This window comes from Staurois parvus, unplaced genomic scaffold (assembly GCF_062004578.1).
Source record: "Staurois parvus isolate SC_StPar_1 unplaced genomic scaffold, SC_StPar_1.0 ptg000682l, whole genome shotgun sequence".
In the NCBI taxonomy this organism is placed as follows: Eukaryota; Metazoa; Chordata; class Amphibia; order Anura; family Ranidae; genus Staurois; species Staurois parvus.
In genome coordinates, this window is record NW_028318478.1 from 2,058,376 (window position 1) to 2,074,499 (window position 16,124).

The 16,124-nt window shown below is 39.1% G+C and overlaps 1 protein-coding gene across 1 annotated transcript in view; it reads right to left on the reverse strand.

Moving 5' to 3' along the window:
- Positions 1 to 16,124, reverse strand: part of LOC149447528 (uncharacterized) — a 97,005-nt gene that overhangs the window by 9,696 nt on the left and 71,185 nt on the right. The window contains exons 14-18 of the mRNA XM_089652378.1: positions 13,704 to 13,846; positions 9,940 to 10,064; positions 8,774 to 8,829; positions 4,760 to 4,896; positions 1,964 to 2,073 (exon numbers count right to left, since the gene is read on the reverse strand). Coding sequence (XP_089508504.1) covers positions 1,964 to 2,073; positions 4,760 to 4,896; positions 8,774 to 8,829; positions 9,940 to 10,064; positions 13,704 to 13,846 — 571 coding nt within the window. The remainder of the gene's footprint in view (positions 1 to 1,963; positions 2,074 to 4,759; positions 4,897 to 8,773; positions 8,830 to 9,939; positions 10,065 to 13,703; positions 13,847 to 16,124) is intronic.

A 16,124-nucleotide genomic window follows, 5' to 3' on the forward strand; every position in this document is an offset into this window, starting at 1 on the left:
CTCTACTGCATTGTTCGGTCTCATGTCTCTCCTCTTTCTCTTGGCAATGCCCCATAGATTCTCTATGGGGTTCAGGTCAGGCGAGTTTGCTGGCCAATCAAGCATAGTAATCCCCTGGTCGTTGAAGCAGGTTTTGGTGCTTTTGGCAGTGTGGGCAGGTGCCAAGTCCTGCTGGAAAATGAAGTCAGCATCTCCATAAAGCTCGCCTGCGGAAGGAAGCATGAAGTGCTCCAAAATCTCCTGGTAGACAGCTGCGTTGACCCTGGACTTAATGAAGTACAGTAGACCTACACCAGCAGATGACATGGCTCCCCAAATCAGCACAGACTGTGGAAACGTCACACTGGACTTCAAGCATCTTGCAGTGTGTGCCTCTCCATTCTTCCTCCATACTCTGGGACCTTGGTTTCCAAATGAGATGCAAAAGTTGCTCTCATCAGAAAAGAGGACTTTGGACCACTGAGCAACAGACCAGGTCTGTTTTTCTTTAGCCCAGGTAAGACGCTTCTGACGTTGTTTGTTGTTCAGGAGCGGCTTGACAAGAGGAATACGACATTTGAAGCCCATGTCCAGGATCCGTCTGTGTGTGGTGGCTCTTGATGCACTGACTCCAGCCTAAGTCCACTCCTTGTGACAGTCCCCAACACTTTTGAATGGCCTTTTCCTGACAATCCTCTCCAGGCTGCGATCATCCCTGCTGCTTGTGCACCTTTTTCTTCCACACTTTTCCCTTCCACATAACTTTTCTATTAATGTGCTTTGAAACAGCACTTTGGGAACATCCAACTTCTTTTGCAATGACCTTTTGAGGCTTTCCCTCCTTATGGAGGTTGTCAATGATGGTTTTCTGCACAACTATCAGGTCAGCAGTCTTTCCCATGAATGTGATTCCTACTGAACCAGACTGAGAGACCATTTAAAGGCTCAGGAACCCTTTGCAGATGTTATGGCTTAATTAGCTGATTAGAGTGGGACTTGTTGAGCCTAGAATATTGCACCTTCTCACAATATTCAAATTTTCTGAGATTGTGGATTTGGGGTTTTCATGAGCTGTAAGCCATAATCATCACAATTATGACAGATCACGGCTTGAACTATCTTGCTTTGCACGTAATGAGTCTATCTCATATATTAGTTTCACCTTTTAAGTTGCATTACTGAAATAAGTGAACTTTTGCACGATATTCTAATTTTTCTAGTTTCACCTGTAAATGTTGTTTGTGTACAGCATTGCATGACCGCGCAATTATCAATTGAAGTAGCGCAGTGCCAAACAGCAAAAAATGGCCTAGTCAGGAAGAGGGGTAAATCCTCTGGAGGGCAAGTGGTTAATATAATAATGTATTATCATTGTTATTATATTTTTATATTAATATCATCAAATATGTAATATAATTATATATACTAATATATTATTATATTAATATATTATATTATTACTACCATATAATATTTTAATGAAAACAGCAAACTAAAAAAAATGAAAATGACCTTTGAAATTGCTTTAACATGTTACATTTTATATGAGATTTTAATGATTGGGTTTACCAGGGGCGGACTGAGAACTTATGGGGCCCCCGGGCAATAGGGGATCATGGGGCCCCTGTGTCCTTGCCCACACTCAAACCACACCCAAAAAATCCTATGAAAAAGGTACCAGGGGCATCTCATGGGGCCCCTCACTGACCCAGGGCCCGAGTTCCCAAATGGTCAGTCCGCCCCTGGGGTTTACATATAAGATAGCACTGGAGATGTCTGCAGCATGCCTCCCCTGCTTCTCTCCATAGGCTAAACATGAATGGCTACACAATGTATATAAGATGTTGTACCTACTACTAATGAGCATGTTATGCACAATTAATGAATATAGCACTTCATGGTTTTCTAGGTGGTTCTGTATGTGTAATAGAATATCAGCATGTCTTTGTTCCTATTCTTCTTTATTGGCTTGAATGGCACTCACCAGGATAACAAACACAGGGATGCACAAGATGGCCAGGATACACATAACAATGATGGCTACTGCATAGCCGGGGAAGTAACTCTCAGCAGGGGGAGCGGTTGGAGTCACATCTGAAATATTAAAGAGAAAAAAACTTTTTTAAAGATAGGACTAAAATTATTGACTTAGAAGCCATTAAAATGCCCACTGTATGATTTATTATCTCTTAAGATGATTGGCATTGTTATTGTCCCTTTATTACACCAACTTCTATCTTCTCCACATTACCAATAGTCCCAGATCACATCTTCACCTAACAAATTGCTTAGTGACAAAATCTATCTATATAGCTATCCATTTAACTATATGGATGATGCACCGTTCTTCTTTCTCTCTCTTTATTTAATCTTTGTGAACCTGAAAAATGGGTGGAGATGCCCGAAATGGCCTTTGTTCAATATGACATGAAAGATTAAAGTGATTCTAAAGGTTCTTTTTTTTTTCTAAAATAAAAAACATGTATATACTTACCTGCTGTCTGTAGTGGTTTTGTACAAAGCAGCCTGGATCCTTCTCTTCTCGGTTCCCTCGCAGGATCTCCTGCCTGTCTGGTGCCCCCACAGCAAGCAGCTTCCTATGGGGGCACCCACTGCTCCGTGTGTGAATAGATACGCTTGACCATGCCTCCTCTCTCTCTCCTCATTGGCTGACTGGCTGTGATTGATAACAGCGAGAGCCAATGGCTCCCGCTTGCTGTCACAAACAATAGGGAGGCAGAGACTGGGGTTAGCTGAGGCTTTCATTCACATCGCCGGATCGCAGTGAGGCTCAGGTAAGTATTGAGGGGGCTGGGAGAGCTACTCCACATGGAAGGTTTTTTACCTTCATGCATAGAATGCATGAAGGTAAAAAACCTTCAGCCTTCTCAACCACTTTAAATAAAGAAAGAGTAACAAGATCCGCTGCATGTTGCATGGAATACTAACAAGTGGAGTGCATGCGGCTCAAGTCTACAACATATATTAACTGTTCATGTTACTTGGCTGAAAGTGTAAATTGTTAAATCGCTGGGGTAGAAATTTTAAAACGGCAATATATGTGAGCAATGGGTGGTGTTTATGACCCCCCCCACTCTTGTTTAGAGCCTCTTCTTTATCCACATGTGAACCTGTCTCAAACTTCATGGCACTGTGTAACTATATAGTGTAATAGAACAGGGTGTTTTCATTTATGTTTAAACCTATCCATCCTGTTCATGGGCTTTGACGTATTCCATGGTGATTGAATTAATTGAGTTACTTTCATGGCTTTAAATGCTAGGGTATGTTTCTGACATGCTTAGGAACCAAAGTAGTTTCTTGGAACAAAACATCTTCAACATGATAGAACACGTCGAGGGAAATGTGACCAACTACTACAAGTCAAGTAACAGTACTTCTCCTGGAAACCATTTATGTAAACAAAGTGCCATATATGTAATGATGTATGCAAAAATCTATGCAAATCACATTTTGTCCATTAGCATAATTTAGAGGATCCTGGAGGACAAAGAATATTACAATAATCCAGGACATTAACCTTTAGTTTTTCATATTTTCTTCATTCTGTTGAAAATAGTTTCTGGGTTACCTATTATCTGTTTAAATAAAATTAAAGTGCATATGTGGAGGGTGAATATGGGGTTGATGTGCCCTCTGGAGGTACCATCCCTATATATTGAATATGGATGCAGTAATTAGGATTTGGGACTCTAAATGTACCATATATCTGAACACAGGATCCCAGAATTAAATATATGTAGTTAACAACATCATATGAGAATCATAGTATTATAGTAGTCTATAATACTATGATACTCCTATGATGTTATTAACTACATATATTTAATTCTAGTTTGTGTATAACAAGATCCAATGCCCTGAGGAAGCGGTTCTTCCACGAAACGCGTCGGCCATTCTAAACCAGTATCCTGTGTTCAGATATATGGTTATATTTCAAGCCATACTTTTGATTTAAAAAATGTTCATCGTGTGTATACAGTATGTATATGACTACAATAAAATAATTCCTTTTATGAATTGTTATACTTTTTGTTATCATACCCAAGCAGGTACATTTATAGTCCCAAACCCTAACTACTGCTTTCATATCCATTATCTGTTTAGCAATTTGATCAAGTGCTGATGCCAGGGCAGATTTGTAAGGTCATTTCTCCACCCAGGCAGTTGATTGGATGCAGGAACTGTTCAGCTGACAATTTAATGCTTGGCTTCTTAAATTGAAGCCTGTTATGCAGATTGGTGCCGATAGGGCCACTCACTGTTTGATTTTTGTCTGGCTCATTAGAAAGAGGATGAAATTCACTTCATGTATGGCCAGATATACACCAGTGGGATTTTTGATAAACAAAGCCTGTTGTCAAAGTGCAGTAACATAAGCCAATAAGAAATAATCTGCAAGAATCCTGATCACAAAACTGAATTCTGATTGTTTTTTACTGTATATGGGCACCAGATTTTGTATATCTCCACTGCTCTCTGTACTGCCTTATTAGACAAACCAACATCTTTAGATAATATCATTCAGGTTTCCCTATTCAGATTTAATTAGACTAGAAAGAATTGAACTAAAAGTAAAATATTTGCAGTTGCCTTGATTTAATTTTCATACATCAAAGCCAGCCATATCAGGTAGACCCATACATACCTTAAGTAAAAAAAATATCCCCAAAGGAGCACAGACAGCAAAATAATTTGATAGGAGTTTTAATTATGCCCTGTTCTAAGGGAATTCAGGACAGGTAATTCAGACACTTACAAACTGATTGGGGATCCAAAGTCAGGTCGTAATTCTGCAAAATGTTTTGGTTATTCACAATCTGTTGAGCCACTGTGGTAGGTGTTGTGGTGCCTTGAGGAAATACCAGTTCTACCTTACTAATAACTGATCCTTGCCTGTATAGGAGAGAACATAGTACAATGTAGTTTGGCTAGGAACATATTACACTAAACATAATTACGAATCTTTTACATGATAAAGGGGACATATAAAACTGCTACTGGTCTCTCTTAGTCTACCTACAATATTTATACATGTACATATTTGATGAGCTTATCTTCTTTACAAGACTTTAAAATTGGGATGTCATATGAAAACTGGAAGGCAAGCATAGCTGATGCCAGATTGGATATACTAAAGGATAATTTGGAGTCCTGTATCAAGTAATATGGATATGAGTGAATAGTTTTACAGGACTGGCCTCTCTTAATTGACAGGTAAGATTCTTATAATATAAATTTATGTTTACCCAAAGTAACTCAAAGAAAGGGAAAGAAGGGGAATTAAACAGCGATAGATTAAATAGAATGTCAGACATTTAAAGAGGCCCTTAAGGGTTTAGGGTTTTTTGGGTCAGTTTTATTTAATGCTGCTTTTTTTAGGTTTATCAATGGATAATTTTGTAATAACAATAAACTATTATTATTATACAGGATTTATATAGCACCAACAGTTTTCTCAGCGCTTTACAATATAAAGGGAGACAATACAGCAACAATACAGTTCAATACAAGAGGGATAGGAGGGCCCTGCTCCTTGGAGCTTACAATCTAGGAGACAAGTAGTGAAGTCCATTCATTTGGAAGATGGCTTGGAACCAGGCTTGGAGGTCCACATCTGCTGGAACTATGTTCAAGGTTTAAACTTAAGAGTTCGAGGTTTAAGAGGGATATAAGGAACTTTTTACTTTTTACTAGTAATGGCGGCGATTAGTGACTTATAGCGGGACTGGGGCAGGCATTCTGACACTGGGGGGAACTGACTTGGTGTCACTGACATCCCCATTGACACCAATACAGTGATCAGCGCTAATAAAAAGCATTGATACTGTACTAATGGCACTGGGTAGGAAGGGGTTAACATGATGGGCGATCAATGGGTTAACTGTGTGCTGTTTCACTATATGGGCGGTGTGTGTGCTTCACTGTAAGCAGACTGCATTGTATGGCTTTGCCATGCAGAGCCATACAAAGCAGTGTGCAGGAGCTGCCGGGAGAGATCTGTATTGTTTACATACAGGTCTCTCTCGTCGGAGACACTCGGCGATCACCGGGTGCTGGCGAGTAATCACTGGCCGGGACCCAGTGACTGACAGCCGAGGCCGCGAATGGCAGTGCGGGTATGGTGCGCACGCGCCCTCTACCCGGAACTGCAAAATCACGTATATATACACATGATTTTGCGCACCTGTGCCGCCCTGTAGTAGTATTTTTGCTATAGGGCGGTGTGGAACTGGTTAATGGTTTTCCTCAACCCTCTGCCACTTTTGCTGGACAGTTTGGTCTGTTATAGAAATAGACTTACTAGCTGGATCACAAGGTGAGAAAAACCATGTTAAAGGGGGGACTCAGAAAAACAAAGGACTGCCAAAGCGGTATTAAACCCAAAAGCAAATTTATTATATTGCAGCTTACAAATTCTTAGATGCGATGGCTGTATTTATTTTCTTTTTTATAAGCTTTCTTTGTTCTATTTTCATCTGGTTGATCCAGCCCCAGCCAGTCTGTTTTTTCAAAAGCACAAGCTCTCAAGCAGAATGTATCAGTTTACATGAATGAGACAGACCCCATTTGAAACTGACAGGGGTGCTTAAAATTATTAGCTTTTATGTATATAAAACCGTTATCCCAAAAAGGAAAAACTGTTTGCTGTAACTGATTATACAGCAAAGGTCCGGCCACAGACGAGACATTTATCGGCCGAATTGTCGGCCGATAAACGAAAAATCGGTCATTGTTGCCAAGGATGCTGCCACCAATGCTCACAAAAAATGCCCGTTTTTTGTGGATTTTCCAGCATGACTGATAAAAAGAAATGAGAAGATCCACGAAAAATGGCTGACGGCATTGCCCCACTAACGGTGTGAATATCGGCCGATTTTTCGTTCGGATGAAAATTGGGCCGATAAACGACCCGTCTATGGTCTGCATTAACTGGAATTTGGCTTCAATGTGTTAGTGTAATTAACTCTACTAGTATATATAAAACCCCCTCCTCCCAGGCTGATAATGCTGCTGTCTGATGTGCCCTTTTATCCAGTGTAGTTGCTCAATACAGGAAGTGTGTTACTGGCCAGATCACCAGTCGAAAACAGGGGAAAAAGCCAAAGAAAAGAAAATTGATGCAGCCACCATCTAACGATTGGTAAGCTGCAATACAATACATTTTTTGTCTTGTTTTTAACACCACTTTAATGCTACTGACATACTGGTCATAGTTGCACTTTAAAGACTAGGGGTACTAATTCTAAAGGATATGTTGTGCAAACCACACAGCAAAAGTTTTCTTTGTCAGCTGGTCAGCTGGTGGCCAAATCATGTTTGTTTTTATATGTGATGGATGAATCCTGTAATTGGAATAGTTTGTATGCCTTTCTGAATGCACAAGTGGAATTTTTCTACTCTTTATCAGAGCAAAGTTAAGGTGGCTATAGATCGATCAGCCATTGGTTTGATCGGAAAAAATCGAACAGGTTCATCCATCCACACAAGTGAGGTGGATCAAGAAATCCCCCCCACTGGAACTCCTCCACTGTCAGAATACACCAACCAGCGATTGCAGCCAAGTGGCTGATCCCAAAAGTTTTAACAAAAGTTTTCCAACAATCCCATCCAAATGCTGACAACTATACATGGATTGAAATTTGTCCAGTCCCAGAGTAAAATAAAAAGCTCCATTGCTAAGGGCAAATTTTAGATGGAAATGGATGCATTACACTAAATTATGTGTTTATGATCTGCCATGAGAAAGACAAAGTACAGCCCCTTTATTATAGACAGACAACCAGGTTGCAAAGACTGGATCACACAAAGTGTCAAATGCTACATCCATGCTACAATTCTTTTAGGCTTGCTTTCTCCTATTTTCATCTGGTGATCCAGCAAGAAAGTCTACCTAAAATATTTTTGAAGCCACTTTGGCACCAATATAAAATCTGCTATAAAGCGGTTACCTAAAAACTATAAATACCTACATCTAGTTCCTAATTTGCTGAGGAATAGTTCCCAGAAGCCTCCAGGGCATCTGACACGTCTGATATGGGAATGTGTATTTTCTGGGTCCTGCAGTACAAAGTGGTTCTACCCAATGAGCTCCATGTCACTACAGGGCACTGTAGTGACATGGAGGGCAACAGGAGAAAGCAATACATGTTGTAGGGAATCCATGAAGTCAACACTACCAAGCATCAGTTTCTCAGCAGTATTTAGGGGATTATTCCTCAGTAGCAGTGGCAGTAGTAGTAGTAGTGGCATTTGGTTGTAGGAGAGACATTTGCATGCTACTTTTCAGGTAACAGTAATTTTACATTGGAGACAGGGTCATTTTAAGAGAATTAATTTACCAAGGGTAATATGTTGGCTGCCATCCCCAAATTTATTTTGTAAATCCTAGTTAATAGGTTGTCTCAGGCTACAATAGTTATAGTAATGGACCCAAAAGAACAGAGAGAATCAAATATTCTGATCTCCACACATATTCCATGTTAGGAACCATTTATACAAAGACAAGCAATATGGGAAAAAACCTGGAACTGTGAAGGTGTTGCCAGTGGTAATCTAATCTGTTAACCCCAAGGCCTCATTCACACAGAGTGGTGACATGTGAGCCCTGTGCAGGGCTGTGTTTGGCCGGCATCTCTGTGTAGGCGACCCATTATTGTCTATTTGGACACATGACTCCATGAACAAACCATGATACTCTTTGCCCACCACTCCAGTACTCATTTTTCTCTAAAATCTGAAGATTCCTCCAAAGCACTTAGCTGATACTCACATAAATGAGTCCACTACTGTCTGAGCCAAATTGAAATTTGTAAGAATACTGCCGAGCTAAAGAACAATAAGAAAAAGCATACAATTAGAATGTTGCAATTAAAATTCTGAAATAACCTGCAATTCACATTTTCATTAAAAAATGACAAAATATACCACAGATTAAAAAAATGTCAGATGTTGATGTGAAGAATTAAGTTAAAAAACAAAACATTTTTTTAAAAATGCCGGTAGTAATTTTTGGAAGGAAGGGACCTTAACCAATAGGGCCTTTACAAAAATGTATTGGTGAAAGGATTAATGGAATATAACAGAATCAATTTTGTACATACTAATACAAGATGCTTGTTTAACATACACATATATGTGAACTTTGTGCACACTAACAGAACTGTCTATGCCAGGTTTATGTAGAAATAAGTGTTTTTGTAAAGTTTACAAAAAAAGGAGATAACCTTTACTCTCATTTCTGAAAAGTTGTAACCACAGCTTGGGCGTTGGGCCAGATTATAGCCATGGTCTGGGTGTTAGGCTAGATATGGTGTGAAAGATAAGGCAGAAACTTGAATGTAAATGCAGACCTCATACAAATAATTGTTGAGTTAAGGTAAAGATAATGTACATATATTTGATTGGATGGTCTGAAAGTGTGTCTGCCCAAAGTCTACAGTATAAAAACCCTGATGTTTTGCCAATAAAGCTGAAGTGTTTGCAGTCGAAACTGAGGTGACTTGAGTGCACTCGCTTTCCCAAATCTCGTAGCTGTTTCCAGGTGTGACCATTGGTATCCTGAGGGGGACCCAAGGAATAGGAAAAAGACCACCTACTTACCTGCAATTGGTACCTCATCCTTTACAGATACATTGAAAAAACACAAACCCTCAAATTAAAAACTACATAGGATTTTAACTTTCAATAGGTTTTTATAGAAAACATGTAAGGTACAAAGCATAGAATAAGAAATTTTCCTGAAGTTGCCAAGATGTTTGATGAAACACTACATATACAAAATATCATATAAACATTACAATGTAAAAAAAAAAACCACTTTAAACCAATTGGTATTAGAGCATAGAATATGTAGTGCTCAAAATTAGAAAAATGATCATGTGTCTATTGATACAAACTGTTGTTGTAACTATATTGACTAGTTTAGTTAATACTTACCCCGTTTATCACATTTTGCTCCAGTTTCTTAAATGTTTGACTGTTTCGGTCTTTTAAATCAGAACTGTAAACTAAATTAGTGAATCTTGGGTAATATGTAAATACATCCAAATTGTCCTTTACATCTGAAATAAGAAAATGATAATTAATGTTACTAATATATTCCATCTAAAAAGATCCTGTATATGTGAATTGTATAGTAACTGCTTTTAGGATTTCCTTAGAGTTCGAAACAAATTGAGGTATGATCATATTCATGTTATTATTATTATTATTATACAGGGTTTATATAGCGCCAACAGTTTGTGCAGCGCTTTACAAAATGAAGGTAGTTATTACAGTTACAATACAGTTTGGCAGAAGAGGAAACCGAGAGCCCTGCTTGTTAGAGCTTACAATCTAAGAGGAAGGGTTGAGTTATATAAAAGGTAATAGCTGTGGTGGATGAGCTGATGGAGGAAATAAAAAGCAGTTAGAAGTAACTAGTTAGAAGCAGGATAGACTTCTTTTAAAGAGAAGGGTTTTCAGGGATTGCCTAAAGGTGGATAGATTAGGAGATAGTCGGACAGATTGGGGTAGGGAGTTCCATAGGTTGGGAGAAGCTCAGGAGAAGTTCTATAGAGGTGAGCATGGGAGGAGGTGACACGGGAACTAGAGAGCAAAAGGACTTGGTAGGATCGAAGAGAGCGGTTTGGTTGATATTTTGAGACCAGGTTGGTAATGTAGCTGGGGGCAGAGTTGTGGATGGCTTTGTAAGTTGTTAGTATTTTGAATTTTATTCGTTGGGCAAGTGGAAGCTAGTGGAGGGATTGGCAGGGAGGTGTAGCAGACACTGAATGGTTGGTAAGGTGGATGAGCCTGGCAGCAGCATTCATGGTGGACTGGAGGGGGGAGAACCTTTATAAAAGGTAAGCCAACAAGAAGGGACTTGCAGTAGTCGAGGCGAGAGATTACCAGGGAGTGAATTAGAAGCTTTGTGGTATAATTGATTAAAAAGGGGCGTATTCTGGAAATGTTGTGGAGGTTGATTTGGGCAGGGATTGGATGTGGGCCTGAAAGGATAAACCAGAATCCAGGGCTACCTGAAAAAGTCCTTCGATAGGGTCAATTGGGGATTTATGTTTGATACATTAGAAATATTAAGAATAGGGCCTAAGATGATGAACTGGATAAAAGGACTGTACAATGACCCATCAGTGGCGGATAAGGTTAATGGATCTCTCTCTCAGTTCTTTAGGATGCATGATGGCATCAGACAGGGATGTCCCCTTTCTCCTTTATTATATGCTCTGTCTTTGGAAACACTCTTTGAGAGGGTAAGGAAATGTATAGATATAAGGGGGATAAAAGTAGGAAAAATAGAGCATAAAGTCGCCGCCTTTGTAGATGATATGTTGTTTTACATCGTTAACCCTAGAATAACTTTGCCGAATTTAATGAAAGCATTAAAACAGTATGGGGAGATGTCAAACTTGAAAATAAACCCCGTTAAATCTGAGATCTTAAATATAAATCTCACAGAAGAGTGGATTACAAAAAGAATTCCCCTTTACATGGAGGAGAAATTAAATAGGATATCTTGGAGTAAAATTAACCACCTCTTTAAAAAGATTATATCAAGCAAACTATATCCCTCTAATAAATGAAATCAAGAAAGAATTAAGAAAAATTTTAATAGGAGGAGCTTCGTGGATTGGACAAATAAACCTGGTTAAGATGGTGATACTCCCAAAGATTCTGTATAAATTTCACTTGCTACCGATTTCTCTCCCCAGGGTCCTTTTTTGGGATAATTAAAAAAATGACTACTAAGTTCATATGGGTAAACAAGAAACCAAGAATCAGCTATGAGGTGTTGAGTAAGGCAAAAGGAAATGGAGGTTTGGGACTACCTAATATGAAGACTTATTACACAGCAGTAATATTATCACGAGTAGTAGATTGGACATTTAATTCACAAGGGAAGAGTTGGGTAAACATTGAAGGGATATTAAGTAAAGCTCAGTTAGAGAAAAGTATATGGATGCCACATAGGTCCTGCACATTGGATGTTGACTAGGATAGTCTTGGGCACATGGGATAGAGTACACAGACAGAAAAAATGGAAATTTAATTCACTGATGATTTCACTTGTGGGAACTGACTTTTTCCCCCCAGGGAAGGATGAAATTAGTGGGAATTGGATAAAAGATAAGAATGCACATTTGAAAGATATTATAAAGGATTGGAAATTGCACACCCTTCAAAATTTAAAAAAGAAAAAAGATTTATTTGTCATGATGGATGAATGGAGGTATCACCAGCTAAACCATTTTGTTGCAAGCCTTCCACAACCATTGAGGACAAAAGAGGAAATGTATCCACTTGAAAAATTATTAAGTGGAAGTTTGACACCAAAACATGCTACCTCAAAGATATATAAGATCCTTGTGGATATGGGAGGAGTAGACCCCCCAGGGTTTCTAGTGAAATAGGAGAAAGAACTGGGAATAAAAATGAATCCACAGTAAAGGAACATTGTCCTTAAACTAACACATAAGGTGATAAATATGCGTACAGTAGAAATGAATTATAAATGTATAGCCAGATGGTATATAACACCAAATGTAGCCCATAAACAGCAGGTAGAAAATTCCCCATTGTGTTGGAGAGGATGTGGAGAAAGGGGACAATGGCTCACATATGGTGGAGTTGTCCGAAAATACAGAATTATTGGATGGAAATAACCCAACTTATCCAGGAAATTTGCAAGATAATGTTTCAGAAAGCCCGTGGAAGTGTTTATTTTATTATTTTGAGCCTCCATCGGAATTATACAAAAACAGAGTATTGTACCATTTAATTAGTGCGGCAAACGGTTTGATTCCCAAGTATTGGCAAGAGATTGAAGCACCAAAAATCGGAGACTGGATAGATAGAGTGGAGGGTATCTTTAGAATGGAGGAATTGTACCACTTGGCAGAGGACAAAATGGAAAAATTTAAGAAAACATGGTATAGATGGATGAAATTTAAAACCTCGGAAACATTTAGTATTGAATAGGGAAAAGGGGGACATAAAGAAACTGTAAGATTGTTAAGGTGGTAATTAAGAGAAAGAGACGTAAATTATACAGATAGGTAGGTAAGAGAGAAGAACTAGATTGGGTGTGGAGGAGGGGTTGGGTGGGAGAGGAGGAGGGGGGAGGCTTAAGGGAAATGTCGGTGGAAAATGGATTATATATGAGATGTTTTTGTAATGAATGTTTAATAGTTTTTTTTAATCTGTGTTTGCATAATAATCAAATAAAAACATTTTCCTTTAAAAAAACATAGATTTATGATTTATCATTGCATTGGTGTTTTTGCATCCCCTTTTTTTTATCATAATCTTCCCTTGCTTGGATATCAGAATTCTTAATGCTCTGGGGTGCTGCTGTCACACCCGGGGAAAGAATATATTAGAAAGATTGATTCTTTTCTTGTTAAACTTTCTTAACCATTCCCTCACGGATCCAGAAGCATAATGTTAAAAATGTAGTAACTCTTTTTTTAAATACAAAAAATGTTTTGTCCCTGTTGATATGTTGTGGTGCTACCATATCCTGCAGAGAATCTTTTTCATATAAACTCTTTTCCCAGTCCAAGATTGTAAAAATTTGATTTTATCCAAAAACCTAAACTAAAAAATGATCTGGACACCTCTGAAGTGTATTAGTCAACCTTTTTTGAGAAGTTCACTCATTTCTGTTCATGAGGATACTGTTATATCACTCAGTTACTTACTATTCACTTTCAGGCTGGCTATACGGATTAAGCTCTTTAAACCTGAGTTCTGTTGAAGAGACTTTATGACTTGGGCACTGCCTACATTTTCTGTGCGGTTACGTACATATTGAACCACTGTAGCTGCTGGTCCATCAACATTCCTAGAAAAAAAAGACAAAAAAAAGTACAGTATCAGAATCTGAGAGTTAAAAAAAAAAAAAAAATTTAACTATGCGTAAGAATTGGTAAAGAAAGTGACATTAATGTCTAACTGTTTGGCTCTGACAAGCCAGTGCAAAAAAAGTTCTACACATTCACAAAGCTAAAGTGATACAGAAATAGTTATGATGTTAGAGGGACGTTGTATTAATGACCACCATTTTTTTAGGATTACCTCTATTTCATTGCTACAACAATTGTGTTTGGTGTCTATATACAGTTGTGTCCAAAATTATTCAACCCCCAATGCTGTAAAGGGGTTTAGGGACTATAGTGTACATTTGGAATTGTATTCAGAATCAAATCCTACAAGGACGTTGTAACTACCCAAATGCAACTAAAATGACATCAATTGTTTATGTAATACAGTAGTAAATGGTTCTTATGTGGTTTCTTCATTGCCACAATTATTCAACCCCTTAAAGACTACCACTCTGAAGAACAGAGGTTCATACAGGTGCTTTCCATCAGGTATTGAAAACACCTGTGGATGTCACCGAGCAGCAATCAAGCATAATAAGCACCAATTAGGCAGCTTTAAAATGACTGTGATACTCAGCTCCTTCTAGACATTTACTGGTGTGGTTACAAACATGGTGAAGGCAAGAGAATGGTCCAGGAAGACAAGAGAAGAGGTGATTTCTCTTCACAGGAAGGGCAATGGCTATAAGAAGATTGCAAAGATGTTAAACATACCAAGAGACACCTTAGGAAGCATCATTCGCAAATTCAAGGCAAAGGGCACTGTTGAAACGCTACCTGGTCGTGGCAGAAAGAAGATGCTGACTTCGACTGCTGTGCGCTACCTGAAGCGTAGAGTGGAGAGAAGTCCCCGTGTGACTGCTGAGGAACTGAGAAAAGATTTGTCAGATGTGGGTACAGAAGTTTCAGCCCAGACAATAAGACGCACACTGCGTAATGAAGGCCTCCGTGCCAGAACTCCCAGGCGTACCCCCTTGCTGTCTCCAAAGAATAAGAAGAGTCGACTGCAGTATGCCAAAAGCCATGTGGACAAACCACAAAAGTTGTGGGATAGTGTTCTGTGGACTGATGAAACAAAATTAGAACTGTTTGGGCCCATGGATCAACGCTATGTTTGGAGGAGGAAGAACAAGGCCTATGATGAAAAGAACACCTTGCCTACTGTGAAGCATGGTGGAGGGTCAATCATGCTTTGGGGCTGTTTTGCTTCTGCAGGTACAGGGAAGCTTCAGCGTGTGCAAGGTACCATGAATTCTCTTCAGTACCAGGAGATATTGGATGGAAACGTGATGCAGTCCGTCACACACCTGAGGCTTGGGAGACGTTGGACCTTTCAACAGGACAATGATCCCAAGCATACCTCCAAGTCCACTAGAGCATGGTTGCAGAGGAAAGGCTGGAACATTTTGGAGTGGCCATCGCAGTCACCAGACTTAAATCCGATTGAGAACCTCTGGTGGGACTTAAAGAAAGCAGTTGCAGTGCGCAAGCCTAAGAATGTGACTGAACTGGAGGCCTTTGCCCATGAAGAATGGGCGAAGATACCCGTAGATCGCTGCAAGACACTTGTGTCAAGCTATGCTTCACGTTTAAAAGCTGTTATAACTGTAAAAGGATGCTGTACTAAGTACTAAGATTGAATGTCACTTGGGGGTTGAATAAAACTGATAATGCTGTGAGCACAGAAAAGACATTTGTGGTTATTTCATTATAACTGTTATGTTATATTTGTCTGACCTACAAGTGCCTCTTTAATGTAAATGTAAGCAAGATGACTGAATGATCAAAAGCAATGTCAAACTGGCCAAAACACTCAATTTCAGTGGGGGTTGAATAATTTTGGACACAACTGTATAACTGTGCAGTCCACTTGATCCTGTGCTTTCAGTAAGTAAGTAGGCTATATATGGCTCAGTTTTTTCGTTTAGCCAACGGGCTGAACAAAAAAAAAACTGAACTGATTCCCACATCCACACATTCGAGGTGGATGTGGGAATCACCTTGCAGTGTCATTGTATTTTGACAGTGGAGAAGTCAACTAGACTTCTCCACTGTAAGAATACACTAATCAGCATTGAAAGCTACTGGCTGCAGTGCTGATCAAATGAAAGTTTTCCTGCAAGCCCGTTTGTGAGCAGTTGTTCAGTAGATTGACTGCTCTCAAATATTCCCGGTCATAGATTTGGCTGGTCCCTGCTGAACGTGCTGAATTTTGATCCATGTATGGCCAGCTTTATG